General features: G+C 44.9%; 2 protein-coding genes across 2 annotated transcripts; one reads left to right on the plus strand and one right to left on the minus strand.

Annotated features, from left to right (window-relative positions):
- Window positions 1–347: 347 nt before the first annotated feature.
- On the plus strand, window positions 348–6,787 carry LOC113172175 (elongation factor 2). Its single transcript, XM_026375028.1, has 14 exons — window positions 348–486; window positions 1,714–1,928; window positions 2,162–2,343; window positions 2,432–2,643; window positions 2,743–2,921; window positions 3,280–3,385; window positions 3,510–3,762; window positions 3,884–4,079; window positions 4,212–4,335; window positions 4,475–4,717; window positions 4,946–5,299; window positions 5,433–5,615; window positions 5,700–5,832; window positions 6,106–6,787. Exons 1-14 carry the CDS (start codon window positions 484–486, stop codon window positions 6,297–6,299), a joined length of 2,577 nt encoding a protein of 858 aa, XP_026230813.1. The 5' UTR covers window positions 348–483; the 3' UTR covers window positions 6,300–6,787.
- A 531-nt stretch (window positions 6,788–7,318) lies between these two features.
- On the minus strand, window positions 7,319–11,159 carry LOC113172389 (BTB/POZ domain-containing protein 2). Its single transcript, XM_026375335.1, has 9 exons — window positions 10,603–11,159; window positions 10,405–10,524; window positions 9,957–10,113; window positions 9,569–9,674; window positions 9,267–9,464; window positions 8,936–9,128; window positions 8,759–8,846; window positions 8,510–8,656; window positions 7,319–8,377 (listed from the first exon to the last, which is right to left on the minus strand). The coding sequence occupies exons 1-9, from the start codon at window positions 11,157–11,159 to the stop codon at window positions 8,216–8,218; spliced, it is 1,728 nt and encodes a 575-aa protein (XP_026231120.1). The 3' UTR covers window positions 7,319–8,215.
- Window positions 11,160–12,130: the final 971 nt, after the last annotated feature.

A 12,130-nucleotide genomic window follows, 5' to 3' on the forward strand; every position in this document is an offset into this window, starting at 1 on the left:
AGATTTAGTGACTGAGGCATATATAGTAGATAGAATATAGTAATAATATAGTATAATATTCACTAAAATAGATCTGAATGCAGACGTGACAGTCACTGTTTGCACTGAAACACCGTCCAGCTGAGCAGCGTGTGTCACTGATGCTGCTGCATTCATTACATCATGTCAACTCATGTATTCAGGTTTTATCCTTTAGATTTAGTCAGACCACCAAGAAAAGGGCAGCAGGTTCCCCAATTCCAAACAGGACACTAAAAACAGCTCAACTAATCCTGCTGAACAGGCAACCAGCCAGATTAGGGTCGTATGCGCAGCAGCAGCGCCCCCTGCCGCAGCAGCCTCTGTCCTACACCTCTACACGGCGGCAGCAGCAGCAGCAGCAGCAGCAGCGTCTCTCCTGTCACCACCGGGACTGCCCGTCCTCACAGGCAGTGTTTACAGCAATAACCCGTCACACACGAAGACCGACGACCTGCGGACAAAATGGTGAGTCAGTACTGGGGTTGTACGTCTTGATGTTTGTGACTTTAATGTATTTGTAAGAGGCGAGAAGCGGACTGTCCGCGCTCCGCCAAATAACCTTCATGTACTCTGTGGACATAACGGTGCAAAGGAGCCGCTCAGGTGTGTGTGTGTCTATGTGTGTGTGTGTGTGTGTGTGAAATGGATGCCGATGCTGGTGGGGTTGGGAAAATGCTCCATGTCTTATCTGCTGTAACATACGCAGCAGCCGGCTGATAAAACAGGGCTGTGGCCTGGAGTGCGCGGCCCGCTCAGCCTCAGCGTGACGCGCACCGCAAACGCTGCTGTAGCGCGTCTGCACAAATATCCTGTGTTAACGGGACACAGAGGGACGACCGATTCCTAGTGTTTGTGGAGATTTCCCCAGTTCCAGTAGATTGTAAGAGCTAGTTGCGTCACTGTCTCACGAGAGAGACGACACAAATATATTATTACATAGGCCGACAGTAATACGTCACCGACGGAGCGCTACGGTGGAGTTCATGGGAACACCTGCAGTACCGCACAGCACACTGTGTGTAGTACTTGGTCCACACTTGTTAGTTGGTAATTTCATAATAGAAGCACTGAAACCTGCATAGATCTATAATGATATTTAATATCTCCCCTAACTCTAACTACCTATTGATTTACTGCCACATCCTATTTATTATTTTACAGTTGTATCTGTTTTATCAGTTAATTTATTCCAGATTTTAAATAATGTGTTATTTTACATATATTTATATGAAATAATGCTATAAAAGATTCTGATGAAATCCTGTGAGCCTTAAGGAAAGAGCAGCTTGAGTAACCTATAGGATAGTTCTAATTTTGCATTTGTTACTGAGGAAATTAATATATTCTCATTTATTAAATAGTCATTTAAAGTAAATTAAAGTGTACATTTAAAACCCTCTGTTCCCTTGATATTGTGAAATGGTTCGTCTTGGCCCATTCAGCTCCAGCATGTGAATAATGACTCAGTAATTCCTGATTTCGTTGCTTCATTCGAAAGCAGAAGGTAAAGTCTTCATGCGGTGCCCACACTCCTCCTGGTCAAGCTGATGGTTTCAATTTCAAACATGTCTTTCTTTTTATAACTCTGTTTGCTATGGCTGCTGATCTGGTAGTGGACATAAATAAATAGACACATATCATGAATAAAATTAACCTCTGCCTCGATGAATACCCCCCCACCACCACCACCAGGTGAACTTCACTGTGGATCAGATCCGTGCCATCATGGACAAGAAGTCCAACATCAGGAACATGTCTGTGATTGCCCACGTGGATCATGGGAAGTCCACACTGACTGACTCGCTGGTCTCCAAGGCGGGGATCATTGCTTCATCCCGTGCTGGAGAGACCCGCTTCACAGACACGCGCAAAGACGAGCAGGAGCGCTGCATCACCATCAAATCGACGTATGTGCTTCAGAGGAGTGGGTTTAGAAACTGCTCTGTGTTTATGTGCAGCTTATTAAAGTCTTGTATCCATGAAGTATTTAATTACGAAAATAGGCAACAGTAAATAAGAAGTATTATTTATTAAAGATTTATAAAGAATCTCCTTCATCAGGACTGTGGGTATGGTTTAGGTTACAAGAGATTAGTGACTATGCCCCCGGGTTTTTTACTGTTCCCTGTCTGTTACCCAGGGCCATCTCCATGTACTATGAGCTTGGAGAAAATGACTTGGCATTTATCAAGCAGTGCAAAGATGGAAACGGCTTCCTCATCAACCTGATTGATTCTCCGGGTCACGTTGACTTCTCCTCTGAGGTCACAGCTGCCCTCAGGGTAACTGATGGAGCACTTGTGGTTGTGGACTGTGTCTCAGGTAATCCTATAACGTGTCAACGACACCCGCGCTTCCTTACCCCACACACGTCCTCTCTCACTTTTCACCTGTTGGCTTTCTGTGACAGGTGTGTGTGTGCAGACTGAGACTGTGCTCCGGCAGGCCATCGCTGAGCGCATCAAGCCAGTTCTGATGATGAACAAGATGGACCGGGCCCTGCTGGAGCTGCAGCTGGAGCCAGACGAGCTCTTCCAGACTTTCCAGCGTATTGTGGAAAATGTCAATGTCATTATCTCCACCTATGGAGAGGATGAAGGGGGACCCATGGGAAACATCATGGTACAGCATATGCACCACAAACACCCACTTATTAAGGAAATGTTGGCACACATATAATGTACCTCTTTTCATAATCAACACCGGACATCTCTTCCTCAGGTTGACCCTGTTGTCGGCACAGTCGGGTTTGGCTCTGGCCTCCACGGCTGGGCGTTCACCCTGAAGCAGTTTGCTGAGATGTATGTGGCCAAGTTTACTGCTAAAGGCGACGCTCAGCTGGGACCAGCAGAGAGGTGTAAGAAAGTGGAGGACATGATGAAGAAACTGTGGGGAGAGAGGTGAACATTAGTACTTAAAAATGTGCATGTACTTATACTTACCGCATGTACTTGACATAAAATACCAGGCTGGAATGCAGAGTTTCACTTGCTCTGGTTTCAAGTGTGTTGCAACAGCGGACAGGGACAGAAATATACTGTGTTGCACCTAATAACACAATGGTGATGTGACTGTGTACAGACCACACCCTGGAGCCAGATGTAAAACCACCAGAGGGCAGTAAAACCATTATTTTAAACTGGTGTTAACTTACAGTGTCAAATTTTATTGCACCTGTTAGAAAATGATTATACATTTATAAAACCAAACAGAACTAAAAAAAAATCATATTCAATACCAACAGCATTTTTCTTTCAGATATTTTGATCCAAGTGCTGGCAAATTCAGTAAGACTGCCACTGGTCCTGATGGTCAGAAGTTTCCTCGCACCTTTAGCCAGCTCGTTTTGGACCCCATCTTTAAGGTAACTAAAAAATAAATACACTATAAAAATACACTTTAAATCTCTCTTATTGAAAATGGATTGATTCAAATTCTGAACTCTGAATTTGAAACCCTCCCTCCCCCCCGCTTCACTGTCCTCTTAGGTGTTTGATGCCATCATGAATTTCAAAAAGGAGGAGACAGCCAAACTAATTGAGAAGCTGGACGTCAAACTGGACTCGGAGGATAAGGAGAAGGAGGGGAAGCCCCTGCTGAAGGCTGTAATGCGGCGCTGGCTGCCTGCTGGAGAGGCCCTGCTCCAGATGATCACCATCCACCTCCCTTCACCTGTTACTGCACAGAAATACCGCTGCGAGCTGCTCTATGAAGGGCCTGGAGATGACGAGGCTGCCATGGGTCAGCAAAACATTTTCACAGCACCACACACCCTCAGGATGTGATTCACGGCATTTTGATTATAATGATGGGGACATTTTGTCCTGACTGCCAGCGCTTACTGTTCAAACTCTCTTCTCAGGTATTAAGAACTGCGATCCCAAGGCTCCCCTCATGATGTACATTTCCAAAATGGTGCCAACCAGTGACAAGGGTCGCTTCTATGCTTTTGGTCGAGTGTTCTCTGGATGCGTGTCCACAGGCCTGAAGGTGCGCATCATGGGGCCGAACTTCACCCCTGGCAAGAAAGAGGACCTCTACATCAAACCCATCCAGAGGTGAGTGTGTTTATGTACAAACAGGGAGTAGGAGGAGAAAGAAAAGCAGCCCCCACTCATGCTTCTCTTTGCAGTTAGTTTTAATATGTTGTTGGCGATTTTTTTATCACCACCCTCTCTTCTTCCATCCAGGACCATTCTGATGATGGGCCGCTATGTGGAGCCTATTGAGGATGTCCCTTGTGGCAACATTGTGGGTCTTGTTGGAGTAGACCAGTTCCTGGTTAAGACAGGAACCATCACCACTTTTGAACAAGTATCGTATTTCTTTGTTTCTCCTCTATTGACGTGTAGTGTACAACAAATCTTTAGTCGTAGATATTGCTTGCTGTTGGCCCTTTATTCCTGTTACAGCAATAAAAACAGCTCTTTAAGCTCAGTTGCTCTGTCCACAGGCCCACAACATGAGGGTCATGAAGTTCAGTGTCAGCCCCGTGGTCAGAGTAGCTGTGGAGGCCAAGAACCCCGCTGATCTGCCCAAGCTGGTGGAGGGCCTGAAGCGTCTGGCCAAGTCTGACCCTATGGTTCAGTGCATCATTGAGGAGTCTGGGGAGCACATCATCGCTGGAGCGGGAGAGCTTCACCTGGAGATCTGCCTGAAAGACCTGGAGGAGGACCACGCCTGCATTCCACTGAAGGTCAGGCAGCCACAACAGAGCAACAGAGATTTTTCTATTTGATGCTGAAATTACAAACTGAGCCTCTGCAGATCTGCTAGTTATTATAAATATTTGTAGGAAGACACGATACAGCTGATATGAATAAAAATAATGATGAGAAGTGATTCACAAAATAAGAACATGAATTCCCAACACACTGAAGCATTAGTATTATACCATTCACATACACATACTTCTTCCTTACAGAAATCAGACCCAGTCGTGTCTTACAGAGAGACAGTGACAGAAGAGTCCGATCAAATGTGTTTGTCCAAGTCCCCCAACAAGCACAACCGTCTCTTCATGAAGTCCCGTCCTTTCCCCGATGGTCTGGCTGAAGATATCGAGAAGGGCGAAGTCACTGCTCGGCAGGAGCTCAAGGCTCGTGCACGTTACCTCGCCGACAAGTATGAATGGGAGGTGACAGAAGCCAGGAAGATCTGGTGCTTCGGTCCAGATGGAACCGGGCCCAACTTGCTGATAGACATGACAAAGGGAGTCCAGTACCTCAACGAGATCAAGGACAGTGTTGTGGCTGGGTTCCAGTGGGCAACCAAAGAGGTGTGATTCATTTTGACTCCAGTTATATTATAAATTAATGAATAATGAATTTGTGATGTTGCACACAGTGTAGCTAATTAAACAGGCTTGTTTCTCATGCGCCGCTGAGACTAATGTTGCAGTCGTCCTGCAGGGTGCTCTGTGTGAGGAGAACATGCGTTCAATTCGCTTTGACATTCACGACGTGACACTGCACGCAGACGCCATCCACCGTGGCGGAGGACAGATTATTCCCACAGCTCGTAGGGTCCTGTATGCCTGCCAGCTCACTGCTCAGCCACGCCTCATGGAGCCCGTCTACCTGGTGGAGATACAGGTATGTATGGAGGCGTATTATGTCCAAAACATTTATTCTACAAAGTTTACAAGTCTCCAATGATTGTAACTGTTCACTGTGCAGTGCCCGGAGCAGGTGGTCGGTGGGATCTATGGTGTGTTGAACAGGAAACGAGGTCACGTGTTTGAGGAATCCCAAGTAATGGGCACTCCCATGTTTGTGGTGAAAGCTTATCTGCCTGTCAATGAGTCCTTCGGTGAGTGCGGGTTTCAGTCTATGCTACACACACCTCTGTCTGTTGTGGTGTTCGAACTCCTTCTCCTGTAGTTTGGTGATAAACACTGTATGAATCTATCAGAGGCTGAGTCATTCAAAAAGCTTTGACAGAAGGTGTGAACTATAATAGCGTTATATTGCATCTTTGAAGAAGTATTTTATACATGCTGAGATTCATGAATTCCTTTGTGACTTTTCAGCAAATAGATATTTGCAAGTAACCACAAGTATTTGAAATGTTTACTGCCCCCAGGGTTCACCGCCGACCTGCGCAGTAACACTGGAGGCCAGGCCTTTCCTCAGTGTGTGTTTGACCACTGGCAGATCCTCCAGGGAGACCCCAGCGACGCTGCCAGCAGACCCTTCCAAGTTGTTGCTGAAATTAGGAAACGCAAAGGTCTGAAAGAGGGCATCCCCGCCCTCGACAACTACTTGGACAAACTGTAAACACTGAGTCCGGATTATAAAAATACCAAATCAGTCTTTAAACCCTACCCCGTGGGCACTTTAAAATCTTTGCACAGGCTTAAAGATACATCGCACAAATTGTTTTGACTTTGAGTCTGGAGCAGAAACAAAGCTTAAGCTTCTGTTGTAGGCTAGTGGAAGCAGTGATGCTTTTTTCATTTCACAGCTACAGTACACCAAGTGCCTAGGGCGAGGGTTTTGGGGAACAATTGGATAAAAGCAGTCGCATTATCAATTCCTTGTTTCTTCTATTCCTCCACATTATCCCCTTTTCACCCCTCTCATCTGCCAGGATGGGCCTGTACAGTGCACTGTGATACTGCTGCAATAATGCATATTTAAATGGATCATGGCCAGATAAAACCATGGAAATCACAATAAAGTATTACAGAAGTCAAACTCCATGGATTGGACATTTGTTCAGTGGATGTAATGAATAAAACATTAAACTCCCGATGAAAATGTGACTCCTGGAACTCTGTTATTGCGCTATTTCGATTGTAGAGATAGAAGGAATACATTTTTTAGCTATATGCCTTTTGATGTTATGACATTCAGAAAACAAACAGTACACTAGAAAATTATTACAAGAAAATCTATTAGCAACAATTAATAATTTAAATTATTTTTGAACCAAATGAGCAAAAATTCACTGGTTCCGGCTTCTTATTTGTGATTATTTGCTGGTATCCCAGTAGAGAAAAATAAGCCCTTCATCATACTTTATTTCTTGCAAAAAAAAAAAAAAAAAAAACAGCTAAAAAGTTTCCGATTTGATTCACATATCTTTGAGCTTTCCAGCCATCATAATCAGCCAAGCTGCTCAGTCTTAATTATTGCTAAACTAAGCTAACCATCCACTAGGTTCAGCCCAGGCTTTTATTCAGAGGACATGCCTCAGAGCATTGCATTCTTCTCATTTAACACAAATTCTCAAGCGTGTTTACCAAAATGTGTTACCTCTGAATATGGATTTATTAAAAAAAAGTAAACTCCTAGACTCTTTAATCACTCTTTAATGAATAATTATTTCAAGTTACATATATAATGTTAATAAATGCCACTTTAATATACAACCGTTTACTCTGCACCATGAGGGAAAAAGCTCTTCCGGTCACACTTCTTAAAACAAAGCTAAAAGAAACATATCTGAAGAGTTAGTGTGCATCCATAGAATAATCCAATGAACATATGCAACGCAGAGAAGTGCAAAGTATTTTGGGTATAGGAAACTACCAAGCAAGGACACAAGATATCACAGATTGTACTGTATGTAGAAACTGAAAAATTGCTTATCATTATCATATTGTTAAGATTAATATGAAGTTTGCTTCAAATTTGTCAAGAGTTCATTAAGCCTATGAGGCCTGTGAGTTCATGGAAGTTAGAACGGATGTGGCATTAAGTGAAATGCTGGTCTCTACTGAACAATAATGAGGCAGAACTGTACATTCATACAGTTACGATTCTCCTTTGCACCAACAATGTGGAGTGCAGGAAGGGGAACCGTACAGCTTAAGTAAAATTCAGTGTCAAACCTTATGCCGTCAATCCAAAGCAGTGACATGGATACTTTCTGAGAGGCTTTTCCTTCTCTTCTTCCCTTGTTGAGTCAGTTACAGTCATGTCCATTTCAGAGGTTGGCATTACTACAACATGAAAAGAAGTTGCCGGAAAGCGAGAGACAGCATCTTAAATGACAAGCTATGCCCCATGTAGTGACCTACATCGCCTCACAGCTATGCGTCTTCTCATGCGGCCAACAGTAGTGCACTATATGGAGGGAACAGTATGATGTCTGACAGATCAGTCCCCAGTACGGCTGCGGAGGTGTGGCCCCGTGCTGGTGTCAGGTTGTCACATTTGATGGAAGATTGTTATGATGTCAGGGGTGACTATGTGTAGAAGATGACCTCAGGAATCTGTCCGTCCTCTACAGAAGTGCCATTGTTGTTGCCCGCCGCATAGCAGAAGGTGAAACAGGTCTTTGTGCCAGTGGATGATGACTCATGCGTCACTTTCCGCATTCCTTTAGTCCCGTAATGAGAATCTGGACCCTGCAAGAAAGATAGCCGGTTCAATTCACACTGAATAGGTGCAACTAAGATGATTAAACATTAACATTATGTAGAAAAACACACAGTTGTAGTAAGTTTTGTGTTTTGCATTACTTCCACCTCTCGACAGACCTTAAGTGTAGCACAGGCAGTGTAGTTGACGTTTGGTAGTATCTCCACTGGTTCTTTGAACATTACTCTGAAGGTGTTGGCCGACCCATCGCAGCTGAAGCCTGTGTCGTTCTGACCCAGCACAGTATTACTGTCTGTGTGAATTATCTGTACGAAGAGGGAACAGACACAAACAACAAAACTCAATAAACAGCATGGCTACAACCAGTGAAAGCACACGCATGACTTCTGCAGTGTTAGGGTTTATACCTGTATGTTAACTTGGTAGTCAGTGGGTCCATGTATGGAGCCATAGAGGCCAAACCCAACCACAAATATCCTTCTGTTTACAGAGAACCTGAGAGAGGAAAAATATGGAGCGTGACTAAGCGAGACTAAGACACGGGTACAACAGCTACATTGTTAAATGTTCTGCTCTCCACTCACCTTATGCGGTCACTTGTCCCGCTGTAGCCCCAGCGGCTCTCCACCTGTCCAAAACGTGTGATGCTGCACTCCTTCCCGCGGAGACAACAGCGAGGCCGGTCAATGAAATCTACACGAGGCTTTGGGTTCACTGTGAAATGGAGGAAGAGGCTCACCACCTCTCTGTCAGTGAGGATACTGGACTGGGCTGGACCTGAAGGAAACACGACATGACCAAAAGGCAAAGATCAGATGGTGGTCGCATGGTCTGCGCCTGTATCCTGGGAGGGAGAGGAGGAGCAGAGCACGAGAAGCATGAAAGTAAAGAAACTGTCACTGTTTTCTTAGTTACCTGCAGCAAACTCCTCAATGGTCATGAGAGGGAAGCGGATGAGCGTGAGAGCTTTTCCCAGGACTTTGCGTTTGTTCTCAGGTGTCGGTTGTAACTGCTGCCTGTGAGCCTCAGCCTCAGCCCAACGCACTGCAGCTCCAAACAAGCGCACCTCCCTCACCCCAAGAGTGTCCCTTTCCAGGACTGCTACCAATGTGTCTGAAGAAGTAAGAGACAAAAGTTAGTGGGGAGTAAATCTGAATTAAAATAAATGACAAATACAAGTCTTTAAATTAATGTCAAATTCACAGAACACCAATTACCCAAGTCGATGTCTGTAAAGCCTTCTGCAGCAAGAGCATCTCCAGTGTTCTTATCGATGTTCTCTAAACAGAGACTGGCTAGCTGGGGCTCATCAAACAACCGTGCCTGACATAAAATAAAGAGTTAAAATCATATTTGGAAGACAGTCGTGTATACACAGCAAAACGAAACGTTCAAGTGCTGTTTTTGTTTCAGCAACCACATTCAGGGTTAGAGAACAACAAGCTTCCATGTGTTTGTGTCTGTGTTGATGAAACCAGGCTGTTGCACTAACATCAGTTTAGCTGCGTTGTCATTAAACTGAGGCAAACCCAGGACCTTCTTCAACAATCTACTGCAGTAACACACAGCAAATCTGGCTGACAACAAGAACGCAGGGAGGCTGACCTGCGTTAACAGCATGAAGGCATTGTCTGCTCTCAGGTTCTTCTTGAGGAACTCCACACAGTGAGCCTCCAGGGCCGGCACTGCATACTTCTTAGCTGTATAGAGTGTGGTCATCACCGTCTCGGGCCCGATTTGAACTTCATCAGAGTACAGAAACCTGGAGGAGATCCAGAAATCACGCAGAGCATTTTAATTTCATTGATGTAGATCTGTCTTAACCTGCCAGACAGTACCCACAATGACCTCAACAATAACATACAGGGGAATCATCACCTTTCTGACAGTTTCAACACACACACAGAAATTATAACCTTGTTAAAGTAGAAATCAAAGCAGAGCTGCTGTAGTAGATTGGATTGAGTTGTACAGGTGTACCTAATAAAGTGGACAGTGTGCGTGCTCTTGTTTTTCCCCTCCTTCCAGTACATTTCTTTTTAAAGGTGCTTACTTTAGTAAGGCCAGAAAAGCAGCTGGCTCCACATCTGGAAGCTCAATTTCCGTTGAGGTCGTCGCCATCCCTCCGTTGAACATGGCATCAAACACCGCGCTCCCCACAGCCAAAACAAACCTGTCAGCGGGCAGCAATGATCAACACAGGGCTTTACGCACCGAGAGGCAGCTAATGCACAATAATAAATCCTCCTACCTGTGTGCAGGTATCCTCTGGACTCCCATGCCTTTGCCCACTAGAAAATGCACGTCACTGAGCACCTCGTTGTTGAAGAGGAAGGCAAACCTCTCCTTGACGGTGCTCTTCGTCGCCTGCCAGTTGTACACGGGCTCTCGGTACACCAGCACGGACGCGGCGGCCGGTGTGGCGGTCGGTGCAGCCGCCAGGGACGCGTTTGACGCTGCGGTGGATGCCATGTTGGACGCCGGAGTGGCCATGGCTCCGGCTGCCGCAGCACCTGCCGCAGCGGACTGCTGCAGGGAGTTCTGCGCAGTCGGCGGAGCTCCGGTCGAAACACCGTTGTTGTCTCCGGCGCCAGGCCCCAACTGCGGGTTGGGACGCCTCGCTGTTCCCGGCGCGCCCCCAGCTGCGCCGACGGCTCCGCCGTTGGATGCCGGCATGGAGAAGACGCTGTTGCTGGGCTGGCTGTTTCCCAAAGGACCCGGACCGGAGAAGTTAAGGCAAGGAGGCCTGCCGCTGTTGTCTCCAGCAGCCATCTTCAACCTAGCGTAGGCGTAAACAACGCACTTCATCGCTTTGTGTATTTCTAGTTGTCTCAACAGGCATGTCTGCCTTTTGCTGCCCCCTGGAGTCTGGCAATGGTACCTACTAGGACCATGTGTCAGAGTAGTTCAGTAAAAATCCGACTGACTGGAAATAAAATTCAAAGTAATAAGTGTTTTAAAACCAGTTTCTGTCCCCCAAATTTCAGTTTTCTGTCCTGCTGTATAAGGACAACTTGCTAACTTTAACATCTGACCCATCAATACATTATCCAGCATAACTTTCTCATTACTGATTGTAAATTATTTGTATATCAGAACTATTGTGGTGTTGTATCTGCATCTATTATTTATATTGATATTTGAGTTGATTACTTGAATAGGTGGAATAATAAATAAAATGAAGCAAGTCGACATAGAGGACAAATTATTATTATTATTATTTATTTATTTAACTGTACAAGCGTACATGACAGTTTTACATATGCAGCTGTTTTGTTTTTATTATGATATTTATCACACAAAAACTTAAATTGTAAAAAAGTAAACACATTATGCTTTGTATGGGTACCTTTGGTGATTATGAGAAAGAGGATAATGATAATATTATACAACAAACAGTTATGAGCTGCTGTTCGGATTCACAGCAATGTTTTGTCATGTTGTTAATATGCTTTGCAGCTTATATGCATAATCACCTTATGTTTTATCGTCACATTTTGCTTTGAAACTAATTTGTTGGAACTGAGTCTTTTCTGTTTTTGATTCTACATCATACTTGCACCATCTTTCTTGTCATCCTCTGACAGAGTCAGCACTTATAGGATTCATGTTTGACAGCCCCATTCCTCAGAAGAGCTTTTTTCCCCCTGCAGCTTGGATTTGGTGAAACTGACAGAAAGATATGTTCACATTGCCCACACACTGACTCAGAGTGGAGCTATTGTGGGATATTATCATCCCGAGTCTATGATACTGTGGGTTTACTCATGTCTTTGAGC

The sequence above is a fragment of the Anabas testudineus genome, chromosome 17 (genome assembly GCF_900324465.2).
Source record: "Anabas testudineus chromosome 17, fAnaTes1.2, whole genome shotgun sequence".
Lineage (NCBI taxonomy): Eukaryota > Metazoa > Chordata > Actinopteri > Anabantiformes > Anabantidae > Anabas > Anabas testudineus.